The sequence below is a fragment of the Astyanax mexicanus genome, chromosome 16 (genome assembly GCF_023375975.1).
Source record: "Astyanax mexicanus isolate ESR-SI-001 chromosome 16, AstMex3_surface, whole genome shotgun sequence".
NCBI lineage: Eukaryota > Metazoa > Chordata > Actinopteri > Characiformes > Acestrorhamphidae > Astyanax > Astyanax mexicanus.
In genome coordinates, this window is record NC_064423.1 from 4590489 (window position 1) to 4605450 (window position 14962).

Consider the following 14962-nt stretch of genomic DNA (forward strand, 5'->3'; position numbering starts at 1 on the left):
TTGTTATTATATATGGTAATGCTGACTGATGATAAAGTGAAAGTAAAACACAAAAAGCCACTTTTAAAGTTCTACTTTTAGTAAAACGGTAGTTATAGGAGCTCTGTGTTGAAGGTGAGTGAAGAGCTGATAGCTGATCTGCTGAAGGAATCCTCCTGCAGTGAACACGTGGACAGATAGTATCGACTGTTCAATCCGAGCGAGAGGAAAAGCTGCCCGTCAGGAAAATCAAGTTCTTCTTCTGAGTTCTGTCCCAACATGAACATCCTCCTCCTCCTCCTCCTCCCTCTCATTTAGACAACAAAGAGACAGGTGTCAGCAAACAACTGAACTTGAATTACAATAACACTATTCATATTCAGTGCGGCACTTTATTTTACGTGGGATTTTATGTGGACTGACTGGTAAATATGTATTTAAATAATAATAATAATAATAATAATAATAATAATAATAATAATAATAATAATAATAATAATAATAAAGATTTGGGAAGATTTTATCCTTTAAAAAATTATTACAATCACTTGTTAATTTGAATTAACCCAGAACATTATTTTATAATACTTTTACAGTTATTAAACAACATAAATGTGATTTATTTAGACTTCATGAAGATTCATGAAGGCAATTCAAATAAAATAATTTCAAAATAATAAATAACTAAAACTATATTTATGGTTTATGGTATAAACTTTTTTACAAAATGCATACATTAAAAAATCTAAATAAAAAGAAAATTGGTTGGTTAGTATAAGGTTTAGCAGTTCTATTTTCTGACTGTTTTCAAGCTAAATTTAAAATATGAAAAAAAAAATGGTGGAAAACTTCATTTCACTTCATTTTCTTTTCCATTCAGTATAGTAAAGAAGAAATTGGTTTTCATCCATTTTTTGTTTTTTGTTTTTTAGTTTTTTTTAGAAAAATTCTGAAAAAATGAAATTTTCAGATTTTTCCATTTTTGAAATGGTATAATCCGAATATCTTTTGTTACAAGATGTTTTAGATTTGTCCTAAAGGGAAAACTCAATATAATAAAATTTGATAAAATCTTATATATATTTTTTTCTTTTAAATGTAAAAAATTAAATAATGAGTTTTTACACTGAATTATTTTACATTGTATAACATATAGAAGTTTAAAGTGATAAGTGTTAAATGTTACAGTAACCACGGTGTGTAGATCAGAACTCCTCCTTGTTGAGGTTTAGTTGAAGTCTGGCCTCCCCACCTCTCTCCCTCCCTCTCTCTCGTCCCTCCCAGTAAAGAAAAGCTCAACAGCCGTCACATGTTTGCCAGCGTTCTCAGCCGTCAGCCGTGAGCAGACCTCAGCAGATTCACCTCAGAGCAGGAGCCGGGCTTCCCCCAGCCTAACCTCTGCTTCTACAGGGAGGACGGGGGTCAGATCCACTGGTGAGTTCAATCAGGAGATGGGAAGAGGGATGGATGTGGGATTTTTAGAAGTGGAAACTTTGTTTGTCTGCTGAGCAGTTTGGAATTTTTCCACATTAAACAGAGGAAACCGGGGAGAGTGTGTGTGTGTTTAGAGTGTCAGCATGAACTCCGTCAGGCTTTCAACTGGGCAGTGGGTGTGTGTAACTTCTGCTCAGTACACACAGACACACACACACAGACACACACAAAACTGTCTTTCATACACTACATGTGTATATGTGTGTGTGTGTTTGAGTCAGGCCGTGAAAAGCGAAAGCTATTTTTACTACATTCTTATCATACAGGTCTCAGTGGGGTCGGGAGCAGCGGGAGGACCGCTCATTTCTCCGTTTAAAAAGCTCCTCTATTTTCACCCAGTAGCTTTTAAAAGCATGGCAGAGGGGAGTCGTATGACCACACCCTTAACAACATAGAAACCCTGCATTGTTGGAGTTGTCTGTCTCAAACTGTGCAATATTTTAACAGCAGGACTGAGCTGAGGGTTTGAACTGAGCTGGAGAAGAGCTGAGACTCTTCTCACACTTACAGTAGTTTGAACTGTTCCTCTATTGCGTCCTCTATCGAGTCCTAGAGCTTTAATCCTAAACTGTGAATATAAAAAAATAACAATTGACACAGAGTCCAGAGTCATGTGCTCTCAATTACATACATGCTGATAGTGATTTTCTCCAGATTTAAAGCAGTGATACTTAAGATTGTTTCTATTTAACTAAAAGCGGTATTTCTGAGTGTCTGAAAAACAAAAAATAATTAACGTATTATTTCTAAAAAACAGTTTGGAATTTTTTCTGGCCATGAAAGCTTTTACTGTTTTCCTGAGTTACTGCTGTGCTGCTAATGCTGCTGATACAAGAGCTACTGCAAACACGGAGATATCTTTTCTCAGGCTTTCTAACTTTCCAAAGTATTTCTCTTTGTGATAGTGCTCTCCTCTAGATAGCATGCTTCAGCAAAAATGTCCGCAATACAAATTAATTATCATATTCATTCTAAAAACAGCGTAATGTTCTAGATCAGTTTTTACTGTTTACCTGAGTTATTGCGGGGCTGCTAATGCTGCTGATACAAGAGCTACTGCAAACACAGAGATATCTTTTCTCAGGCTTTCTAACTTTCTAAAGTATTTCTCTTTGTGATAGTGCCCTCCTACAGATTTAAAGCAGCAATACTTTACTACTATTTTTTCTTTTTAACTAAAAGCAGTAGTATTTCTGAGTAAGGAGGAGAGCAATGATTGCAATTAATGGCAATTAGTATGCTTCGGCAAAAATGTCCGAAAAACAAAAAAGAATTAATGTATTAATTCTAAAAAAACAGTGTGGACTTTTTTCTGGCCATGACAGCTTTTACAGTGTTACTGCTGTGCTGCTAATGCTGCTGATACAAGAGCTACTGCAAACACAGAGATACCTTTTCTCAGGCTTTCTAACATTTTGAAGTATTTCTATTTGTATTAGTGCTCTCCTCCAGATTTAAAGCAGCAATACTTAAGATAAAAGCAGTAGTATTTCTGAGTGGGGAAGAGACCAATCATTGTAATTAATGGCAATTAATATGCTTCAGGAAAAATGTCCGAAAAACAAAAAATAATTAATGTATTAATTCTAAAAAAACAATGTGGACTTTTTTGGCCATGAAAGCTTTTACTGTTTTCCTGAGTTACTGCTGTGCTGCTAATGCTGCTGATACAAGAGCTACTGCAAACACGGAGATATCTTTTCTCAGGCTTTCTAACTTTTTTTCATTTTAACTAAAAGCTGTAGTATTTCTGAGTGGGGCAGGGGACAAATCATATTGGCAATTAGTTTGTTTCTGTGAAAATTTGAAACAAAAATGAATTATCATATTCATTCTAAAAACAGAGTGGTCTGATAGATCAGTTTTGACTGTTTACCTGAGTTACTGCGGTGCTGCTAATGCTGCTGATACAAGAGCTACTGCGAACACGAAAATTTCATAACTCCCCGAAACTTACAGACTGTCACTTTAAAGTAGGATTTGGGATTTAGAATTGCTGCAGATTTCAGCAGAGATGTGTGAAATCTCATTTAAATACTAAAATACTGAGTTATGTAAGTTAGTGAGCCAGATTTAAAAGTACGCCGGGTCACTGTTTTCCTAGTTGACTGTTCCTTTTCAGTGTAGAGTGCTTCCAGCTTAAATTCTTAGCTGTACAAAAAAACAAAACAAATAAAAAAACCTTGATACAGATTCATGAGTCATGTGCTATCAATAACCTACTTGCTGATAGTGCAAGTAATATTTGGAGACAGAGTGGAGAAAGGACAAATATTATAAATAATTGGCAATTAGTATGCTCCTTCAAAAATGTCCGCAAAGCCAAATCAATTTCTAGTGCTTTCGTAGGTCCTCCTTTTTTCTTTTTATGGCCACGACAGATTTTACTGGTTGCCTGAATTGTTGCGGTGCTGCTAATGCTGCTGATACAAGAGCTACAGGCTTTATAAGTGTTCATCTCTTCACGTAAGCTTCAGTAAACTAAAGAAACACAGAATTAAAATGATTAAAACTAATACAGCTGGCAAACTGTAAGATAATTGTTGCTAAAATCACCAGATTTACAGTATCTGCTCCATAAATGTGATTTTTAAAGTATGTCTCTTTAGAGAAATCCCTAAAACTTACAGACTGTCACTTTAAAACAGAATTTAGGATTTAGACTAGCTGAACATTTCAGCACAGATGTGTGAAATCTCATCTAAATACAAAAAAAATAGTGTTTTTCAGATTTGGAAGTACGCTGGCTCACTGTTTTTTTTCCAGTTGACTGTTCCTTAACATAAAAAAATAGATACAGAGTCATGTGTCCTGTGCTATTAATAACCTACTTGCTGACAGTGCCCTCTTCCAGATTTAAAGCAGCAACACTTTTTTTTTAACTAAAAACAGCAGTATTTCTTAGTGGGGATGGAATAGAAATATAAAATTATGAATGGAAATAAAAAAAATATATATATATATATATATGCCAAATTGATTAACATATTCATTCTAAAAAGTGTGTGCTCTGGTAGGTGCCCTTTTTTTTTGTTTTTCTGGCCACAACAGCTTTTACTGGCTAAATGATTTACTGCGGCGCTGCTTATGCTGCTGATACAAAAGCTACAGGATTTTTCATCTATTCACTAATGCTTCAGTACACTAAATAAAAGACAGAATAAAAAAAAAAATCACCATATTTATCGGCTGCACAATGCAATTTTTTGTTAAGTATTTCTCTACATGCTAGGTGCACTTACACACTTTAACTAAAACACCTGCAGTGCCAAATTAAATAAAATATTGTCGCTGTCCAATGAAAAACACTTATCTCCATTTTTGTCGATTTTTAGTTTACTACATAATTTGAACAGGCAAACTGTTCCTTACACTGTGCCAAAATTTCTTGATGAACAGACCTATAGAAACTCTTCAAAATGACCTGGAATAAACTCTTTTTACATTGACTTACATTGAAAGTTTGCAAGGTTTTTCCTCTCTCCTGTAAAGTTGCTGTTTTGCAGATAAGTGTTTTTATTGGACAGCAACGATATTTATATTAAAATCAGTGTGGTCTGGTAGATCCAGAAGTTTTTCTGGTCATGACAGCTTTTACTGTTTAACTGAGTTACTGCAGTGCTGCTAATGCTGCTGATACAAGAGCTACTGTGAACACAGAGATATCAGAACTTTTCTCAGACTTTCTAACTTTTTAAAGGACTTCTCTTAGTGCTTGTTGCACTTACACACTTTGACTTCAGAAACCCCCAAAACCTACAGACTGTCACTTTAGAGTAGGATTAAGACTAGGTTAAGAATAGCTGGAGATTTTAGAAGAGATGTGTGAAATCTCATTTAAACACTAAAAAATACTGAGTCATGGGATTGTGAGTCAGATTTGTAAGTTCACTGGGACACTGTTTTCCCAGTTGACTGTTAGCTGTTTACCTGAGTTACTGCTGATGCTAGAGCTTCTACAAACACGGAGATATCAGAACTTTTCTCAGGCTTTCTTAGTGTTCACCTCTTCACTTATGCTTCAGTAAACTAAATAAAACACAGTTAAAACTGAATAGAGCTGCAAACTAAAAGAACGTAAAAGTTTTTGCTAAAATTAGATTTATCTGATCTAAAAGAAGACTGCAAACACTAAAAGCTACAGGATTTCTAAGTCTTCAGCACTTTATGTAGACTTAATAAAACACAGAACTAAAACTGAATAGAGCTGGCAAACTAAAAGAACGTAAAACTAAAAGAGAGTTTGGGTAAAATTAGATTTATCTGATCTAAAAGAAGACTGCAAACATTAAAAGCTACAGGATTTCTAAGTCTTCAGCACTTTATGTAGACTTAATAAAACACAGAACTAAAACTGAGTAGAGCTGGCAAACTAAAAGAACGTAAAACTAAAAGGAAGTTGTTGCTAAAAATTTGATTTATCTGATCTGAAAGGAGACTGCACACACTAAAAGCTACAGGATTTCTAAGTCTTCAGCTCTTCATGCAGACTTAATAAAATACAGAATAAAAACTGAATAGAGCTGGCAAACTAAAAGAAAGTAAAACTAAAAGAGTTTTTGCTAAAATTAGATTTATCTGATCTAAAATGAGACTGCAAAAACTAAAAGCTACAGGATTTCTAAGTCTTCAGCACTTTATGTAGACTAAATAAAACACATAATTAAAACTGAGTAGAGCTGGCAAACTAAAAGAACGTAAAACTAAAAGAACTTAACACTCTTAAAGAGAGTTTTTGCTAAAAATTACTACTGCAAACACAGAGATTTTTAAAGTATGTCTCTTTGTGCTAAATTCACTTACACACTTTCACTAGAGAAATCACCAAAACGTACAGACTGTCACTTTAAAGTAGGATTTGGGAGTACACTGGGACTCTGCACTGAGTAATAGCAATAGCTGAAATGCTTTCAGTACTGCTGGTCATATTTTTAACCCAGTCAGCACCCTTAGTATAAATAACAGCATAGTTACGGTTAACTGTTAGGACCCTTACATACAAAAATATAGATTCAGTGAGAGTATTATCAACAATTATTAGAGTTCCTGTGCTGACAGATTTCCCTTCTTAACCTTTCTACATGTCAATAAGTAAAACGTTCTTTAAACAGGCTATATGGGGGGGCGTAGGCGGATGATCCCCTGCCTGCTATAATACTGTGATTTACAGCGAGCGGCAGTACGGCCCTCATTGTCGCGTGGCCCGGCTTGGCGTAGATTTGCTGCTGTAATGATCTTTTTTGTCACTGCGAACGTTTTCCACAGCTCTCAGCATTTTCTCTGCTCTGCTCTTTAAAGCCCCCCATTGTTTCATGATACGCTGGCCTGGCGTTTGCTTTCACACAGTAAAGAGTCAGTTAAGTACCCATATACAAGGTTTCAAATTAGCTTTCTGACCCCCTCCCTTCACATCCACATGCACATCTCCATCCCCATCCACACAACCCCATACCATATATTCTCCAATTTCCACACATCAACCAGCTTTCATCAAGCCTGCTCTCAATGAGAAGCTCAGAACCTGGTAAACCGGAATATTTAAGCCATGCAAATAGATAGATAAACAGACAGACATACGTAAAAGGTTAGTTAGAACAATAAATGAGAGAGAGATAAAAAGACTGATTAATAGACAGACAGACAGACAGACAGACAGACAGACAGACAGACAGACAGACAGACAGACAGACAGACAGACAGACAGACAGACAGACAGACAGACAGACAGACAGACAGACAGATAGATAGATAGATAGATAGACAAAAAAAGGCAAGTTAAAGTAACAGACAGACAGACAAATAAATACATAGAACAGAAAGAGATATAGAAGGCTGGTTAGAACAGAAAAGATAGATAGATAGATAGATAGATAGATAGATAGATAGATAGATAGATAGATAGATAGATAGATAGATAGATAGATAGATAGATAGATAGATAGATAGATAGATAGATGCTAGTGAATTATGATTTGCTGAAATGCTGCTCTATTATAGAGAAATTAAACATTGTTTGGTGTTTTTTCCCCGCAGCGACGCACCTGCTGAAGTGTACACACAACAATGCCTAGGAGCAAAAACCATATGTGGCCTGATGACACTGCGTAGTGTAGGGAGGCGTGGGCAGGAGGACAAGCCCTTTCCCATACCTTTACCAGCATGTCTGCACTCGCGTGAACACGATGAAACTCAATCAACGGCAACTGCTGAACGTCCGTGCTGACATCAACAGGTCAGGCTCAGAGAACTGGACTTAACGAGAGAGAGAGGAAGACTTCTGACAACTTCATCACAGCAGCTACAGAATGTTTATGAACTTCAGGAGGGTGAAGAAATGTCAGTTTCTGCAGCTTATCTCCATGTGCTGTGTCCTGTCCGTGCTAATGGTCTGCTGGGAGCAGGTGGATCATCACGTCGTGAGCCACGTCAAGTCCTACTCCTACCGGTACTTGATCAACAGCTACGACTTCATCAACAGAAGCCTCAGCGTGAGCCGGGAGGAGGCCGACAGCTTCGGCAGCTTCCCGTACCTCTTTAACCCCAAGAGTACGTGTGCGGACAGCGATGTCCTGCTGCTACTTTTCGTTAAAACGTCTCCGGAGAACTTCAGGAGAAGGCAGGCCATCCGCTCCACGTGGGGGAACCAGACGTACATCAGGAGCGAGCTGGGGGTCGCCGTCAAAGTCATGTTCATCATGGGCGTCCACCCAGAACAGCATAAAAGAGACGCTCTCCAGAGGAAACTCCACGCTGAGGATCAAGACCACGGGGACTTGGTCCAGCAGGCGTTCTCTGACACCTTCCACAACCTGACTGTGAAGCTTCTACTGCAGTTCCGCTGGGCGCACGCCTACTGCGCCCACGCCCGCTTCCTCATGTCTGCTGACGATGATATCTTCATCCACATGCCCAACCTGGTACGCTACCTGCAGGACCTAAGCAAGCAGAACGTGCAGGACCTCTGGGTGGGTCACGTCCACAGGGGATCCCCTCCGGTTCGGCGGAAAGAGAGCAAATACTACGTGCCCTTTCAGATGTACCAGTGGGCTTCCTACCCCGACTACACCGCCGGCGCCGGGTATGTAGTGTCCGGAGACGTGGCTGCCAAAATCTACCAAGCCACTTTATCCCTCAACGCCTCTCTCCACATAGACGACGTCTTCATGGGCATGTGCGCCATCACCATGGGGGTCTCCCCCCAGGAACACGTTTACTTCTCAGGTGAGGGAAAAGCCCCATACCACCCGTGCATCTACGAAAAGATGATCACCTCCCACGGACACAAGGACGACCTGGCGAACCTGTGGAGGGAGGCCACGGACCCACAGGTGTACGGAGTTTCCTCAGGGTTCTTAGGTAAACTCTACTGCACCGCTGTGAAAATCATGCTCCTGTGTAAACCCTACTACTCCAATTCATACTCCTGCAAAGCAGCCTTCTCCTGATGCACTGGAACTACACAAACTATGGACCGTACGAGTCAACACAGTATTTAATTTTAATTTCACGTATTTAAATATGAGAACGATTTTGAATTTCCAGTAAAACAGTAAAAGCACCAAAGCCATTTTTACAAGAATTTGTTTACCTTTTTTTTTTTTGGAGGGAAAACTACGAAAAAGCAGAAACTTGAAATGTGGACCAACCCACCAAAGGACTGGGTTAACAGTGAAGTTCATGAAGTGAACATTCATGAGAATTATTTAACTTTTGTAAGGAATGTACTGTTACCTCTAGAAGAATGTGTTCTTTTCTTTTTTTTTCTTTTGTTTCAATTGGAAATACTGTATTGAATTAAAAATGACTTGAATGAAGTTAAATAGTAGTAGATTTACTTTTATTTCTCTACACAAAACTTTCTTCCCTTTACAAGCTCTTATGTCACGCTAGGTGACATCATGCCTATTGGAAGTAGTAAGTAATGGGAAGTAATTGAAAGTAATTACATATGATGAAATTTTTATGAAACTAAACTTGAACATAAATCTCAATATTCTTTAAATATATGACTGATGTAGTGGGTTTATGAAGCCAAAAGTAAAAAGAGCAGCATAACTGTTAGCAGCTGGTAGCCTGTCTACCAAATCCACACGAATCCACATTTTAACTCTTAACTTTTATTTGCAGTAAAACAAAGTTATCCAAGTTTTAAATTAACAGAAGTGCATCTAATGTCTACTTTCCTAAATCTAAATATCCTAAAATTCACTCCCATTACACACATATGACTTTCTCTATCACTTGAATTTTCACACAGCACAGGCCAAGGCGTTATAGTAAATCTATAGCTGTGCAAACGTAAAATTAATACACATTTAAAATAAAGTATTTAAATAAAATAAGATATATTGCCTTGCCTAAAGCCATTAGAAGGCATTTGGCTATTCTAAACTATTTTTTTGTTGTTGTTGTTATTTACTATGGGTGGATGATATAGATAATACAATTTCAGTGTACTTTTGTGAAAATACAGGCATGTCACTAATTAAACTCAACCTAGACAGATGTCAACAGTCAAAACGTTCATTGCTATCTTGGCAACACATGCATGCCGTGCACGCTTAATTCCTGTGCACCACCCCTCGTTACACACATATGAACACACATACACACATTGTGAACAGCAGTGCACAAACCCAACTTTTACATCCATAATAAACAGAATAAAGAATAAAACAGCAGTGCTGTTCCTGTAAATGAACTGCGCCTAAGAACTAGCAATCCACCAAAGCCAGAGCAAAGACCTGGCTCTTAAGGGGAATGACAAGTGACACCCTGATTGGTTCATTTATCTGTGTGTCTGTGTGTATGTTTAAGAAGTGGGGGTGTACGCAGAGCGCTGAGAGCACCTATAGGAATGGACTCTGATGATTGATTGACTGTTGTCAGGGTTTTAATCAGTCAGTGGAGCTCCTGTGTTTTCCACCACCAAAATATATAGAAACACTCCAGAAATTTACCTGAACACATCTCACCTCACTTCCAGACCACCACACCCATCAGTGTAGATTCAATCCTAAACTCCGACAATATTTTAACAGCGCCGCCGCAAGGTGTGAGCAGGGTGTACGATAGGGCCCAGAGGCGTAACTAATTATTAATCAACACTGTATTAATGTAACATTAGAAACTCTATTAACTCGACTTTTAACTCAACAATCTCTTTACAATAAAGACACACAGTGTCGCCCAGTTAAGATACGAACACACAAATGTCAGAGCTCATCTGATTCTTAAAGGGAATGGCAACTGGCACACTGATTGGTTTATTTCACGTCACGCCCAAAATTAACCACACCCATAAATAATTAAGAGAATTAGTTCATGCATTTTGTGTGTTTCCAGCACACACAAAAAAATCCAGCTGCGTGATGCACAATTGGCCGGTGCGATATAGATTGCTAAAATAGGGCCTATTAAGTCATAATTACTGTTAATAATGTACCTTTATTGTAAAGTGTTACGTGAAGAGGTTACTCTGCTGTTATTGGAGTTACTGTCTCTATAGTTATTGTCTCTATAGCACTGTTGTGAGGACTTGCTTTGCACACAGTGAAAAGAATGTCAGTAATGTGAGAATGTGGGATATTCACCACCTGTTGGACTGAACACTTGTTCATGCATGACCATATAAACATATACACACATACAGTATAACCCACCTGCTCCTAACTTGAGCGTATAGTGTGTATAAGGAGACAGCAGTGGCTGTCTGTCTTACTGTGTAAATCTGTACACATGTACACTATGTACTCTTTAATAAAACAATATAATAATTATATATATTTTTGTAACTGGCCTTTTACTTTGTCAAATAATTATACAAAAAAGATATAAAATTCCAGCAACACATTACAATAAGGTACATTATATAACAGTACTCACAACAGTAATAAACATTACAAGATGGTAATATCTTAAGTAATTGTCATTGACATTATAAGACATCAATAACCATTACACAATTTTAAAGCTCTAGAATGATGCAAATACTTTAATTAGTAATGAATTGAGACATTAGTTTAACATTTTGAAAATGCTTAATGTCGTCTGATCTAATGTCAATAACGGCTAAACTTGAATATGAAATTGCATTTGGAAATCTGGAAATTGTGAAATGCAATGAACAATAAGTTAAATAAAATACTTGTTACTGTTACTTTTGCTATAATTTTAACTGTATTGAATGTAAGCCGCATTACAACATTTAATCTGCAGATATGTCGCGGATCTATAGGTAAAGATGTAAATCTCCATTATACAGTTTTCTTAAAAATCACATTAAAACAGTGATTTTATTATATTGTATCTATTAAATTAATTAACCTACCAGCACCAATCAACACTAACCAAAATGAACTATGATAAGTTTATTTTACTTTAAGTAAATAATAATAATAATAATAATAATAATAATTAGTTAAACACCCTCTCATAAATATTGTTACTTATTGTACTGTTAATAAAAATGATCCAAAAATTATTTTTTTTCCTACAGAACAATTACATCCTTTAAAAATGTGTGCTAAAATATTATAATGACACGGATATTATTAATTACAATCCAATGTGTTTTTTTATCAGAAAAAAAAATGAAGATTTCATTTTATTTCTTATATAATAGTTTCTTTCTTAGAATGTTTATTATTTAGTTAGAAGGAATTATCTTAATTCAACTGCTCACAAATCCCACATCTCAACCTTTTCTTAGCAGCACTGAATTGAAAATAAAATACAAAAAAAGTGTTTGACTAACAAATTAAAAAACTAAACAAAACAGTATACACACTAAGAAAAGTAAGTACAGATTTGTACCTAAAAGAGTACAAAGCTTGTCGCTGGGGCTGTACCTTATATTGAGGTACAAAAAAGTACCTTTCAGGGAAAGTCCTTTTTTGTACCCATATTTTTGTGCCAGTAAAGATTATAAAGATTATAAACATTATCATCAACTGAATATGGCTCAAAAACTTGATGATCCAAACTTGTCTGGCTTTCAAATAAAAAATGTGCAATTAAAATAAATATTGTTTATTAGTGCAGTGATACAGAATACTCAATGTACCCTTTGGCTGGTTAAATGGTACAAATTTGTACTTATTGCTGTTAGAAATTACTTTGTACTTCAGAGGGAACAAATCTGACCCCGTAAAGACCAATATTGTACCATTGAGGGTACAATTATAAAGAATGTACCTTTGAGTACAAAAAAGTACTCATATCGTACCTCTGTTTTTTAGAGTGTATAAACTATTAGTGTTGTCTTAAAGATTTACATAAGACATGGACCAGAGCTTCCATTTTCACACTGAATACATTTCAGAAATGTTTCTGTTTTGTACAATCAACACTTAAAAAACAAGATAAAATAAATATAAAAACTGAAACTGGCTAATAAAAAAGCAGTGTGTAAGACTGGGGGAGGAGAACATGATGCCAAGATGCATGAAGAAAACAGTGATTAAAAACCAACCAGGGTTATTCCATCGAATATTGGTGATATTTTTATGCTCTTAAAACTAATGTATGAATATGAACTTGTTTTCTTTGCATTATTTGAGGCCTGAAAGCTCTGCATCTTTTTCTTTGTTATTTCAGCCATTTCTCATCTGATTCAGAAACTGAAGTGGTCTCTTAATTTAGTACAGAGCTGTATATATATATATATATATATATATTAGGGCTGTCAACACTAAAGCATTAACACACGCGATTATTTTGGAATCAGGAAGGCCTTATTGTTGTTTTTTTTTAACAACATAACATAACTTAAATATATTTACTTTCTTGCTCCCACACCTGATAGCTCTGACCAATCAGAGGAGACTTGATGTGCTTGATATTTACAACTTAACTAAGTCAAAGCAAAATGATAACTCGACTAAGTTAAGTTGAGCCAGTGATATTTTTTTTTCAGTGTATCTACATATGGGTGGAAGCTTTTTTTTGACTACACAGTCACTATTCTAAAACAGTAGTGTTTTGCAATGACGTAAAACTCCCCCGCAGCGTCACGGCCGGGTGCGGTTTCACAGCACATGCACACAGAATGTTCAGCACATTAATGCCTTCAGTGATGTAAATGGGAATCGGACTGGGCGTGTCTGGAATTCTCTACTAATGACTTTATAAATGCAGGGACAGTGTGTGACACTCACCTCCGCCTGCTAGACAGGCTCTCCTCTGTCTCGCTGGTCACGAGAATGTGGCTGGAGCCTCCTTGGCTTTCTTCATGCATAACTTCAATCTGAGACAGAGCACAGACAACATTTTCTTATGATGAAAACACAGAGTCACTGAGGGGAAGAGAGCTAGCCCACAGTACAACAATCATTTGAGTAGGTGCAAATGAGGACGGCGCGCAGCTGCCGAGGGCTCGGCCTTACCTTGATGCCTCCTTTAGCTTTACGTATGTTTTTCTTTCTCGCCAACTCCGCTTCAGTGGCCGGCTTGGTGGAATTGTTCTCTGAGCTTCTGCGAACGGGTGCTGGAGAGACAGAAAATATATATACACATATACTAGGGACATCAATCATTTAAAAAAAATAATAATAATAACCTTACAATTTGCTGTGATTTATCACAATTAATTATTTGTTTCCTTTTCAACATGTACTGGATTTTAACCCTTGTGTGGTGTTCATATTTTTGTTACTCGTTTACTTTGTTACTTGGCATTGGCTCATTTTTTGTGAAAAACATATATCAAAACACATTTTCGATAAACATACACTGTACACCCCCCCCCCCCCTACACATTTATATTACATACAGTATGTTTGGCCAAGGGCTAATAAACATTGCTTCATTTGTAAATTTGAAACTAAACAAATTTTCTACTCATATCTTGAGTTTAATTCATTTTCTTTTACATTTTATTAAAAAACTAATAAAAAAAGAGTAGCACTTTTTGAAAGAAATGTAACATAAGAAAGGTAAAGGGCAAATATTAACCATATAAGCTGTTTATATTGCTTGCAATTTAGGTGAAGCGAGCATGTGTAAAGCATTTTAATGTAAAATTGCTTAATTTTGCTGAATTAAATACAACAAAGTAACAAAGTAAACGAGTAACAAAAATATGAACACCACACAAGGGTTAAATATAAATAAAATCCCTTTGTGATGATCTTATAGTGCTGTAGTAATTGCCTCCCTACACATTTATTTCATTTTTGCCTTTACATTTTTCAGATTGAAAAACACATTTTAATATCAGACAAATATAACCTGAGTAAAAATGAATAATAATTTAATAGAAAAAAAATCTATTCAAACCAATCTAGCCCTGTGTAAAAAAGTATTTCCCCATCTAATAACTGCACTAATAACTGCAATCAAGCTTTACTGATAAATGGCAACGAGTCTTTCACATCTCTGTGGAGGAATTTTGTTCCACTCTTCTTTACAGAATTACAGTTTTAATTCAGACACATTGAAGGATAATTCAGACAGCATAAAACGTCCTGTTTAAGATCATCCACAGCAT

The 14962-nt window shown here is 36.4% G+C and overlaps 3 protein-coding genes across 13 annotated transcripts in view; 2 read left to right on the forward strand and 1 right to left on the reverse strand.

Annotated features, from left to right (window-relative positions):
- mcf2l2 (MCF.2 cell line derived transforming sequence-like 2) overlaps positions 1 to 14962 on the reverse strand; it is a 177962-nt gene that overhangs the window by 68360 nt on the left and 94640 nt on the right. For all 11 annotated transcript variants that reach the window (XM_049465736.1, XM_049465741.1, XM_049465742.1 and 8 more), the window contains exons 14-15: positions 13860 to 13960; positions 13632 to 13720 (exon numbers count right to left, since the gene is read on the reverse strand). In XM_049465736.1, the coding sequence (XP_049321693.1) occupies positions 13632 to 13720; positions 13860 to 13960 (190 nt within the window). The remainder of the gene's footprint in view (positions 1 to 13631; positions 13721 to 13859; positions 13961 to 14962) is intronic.
- Positions 1 to 14962, forward strand: part of ncbp2 (nuclear cap binding protein subunit 2) — a 231614-nt gene that overhangs the window by 62411 nt on the left and 154241 nt on the right. The window lies entirely within an intron of this gene.
- b3gnt5a (UDP-GlcNAc:betaGal beta-1,3-N-acetylglucosaminyltransferase 5a) lies at positions 1273 to 9293 on the forward strand. The gene is made up of 2 exons (XM_007252570.4): positions 1273 to 1413; positions 7507 to 9293. The coding sequence occupies exon 2, from the start codon at positions 7779 to 7781 to the stop codon at positions 8916 to 8918; it is 1140 nt and encodes a 379-aa protein (XP_007252632.3). The 5' UTR covers positions 1273 to 1413; positions 7507 to 7778; the 3' UTR covers positions 8919 to 9293.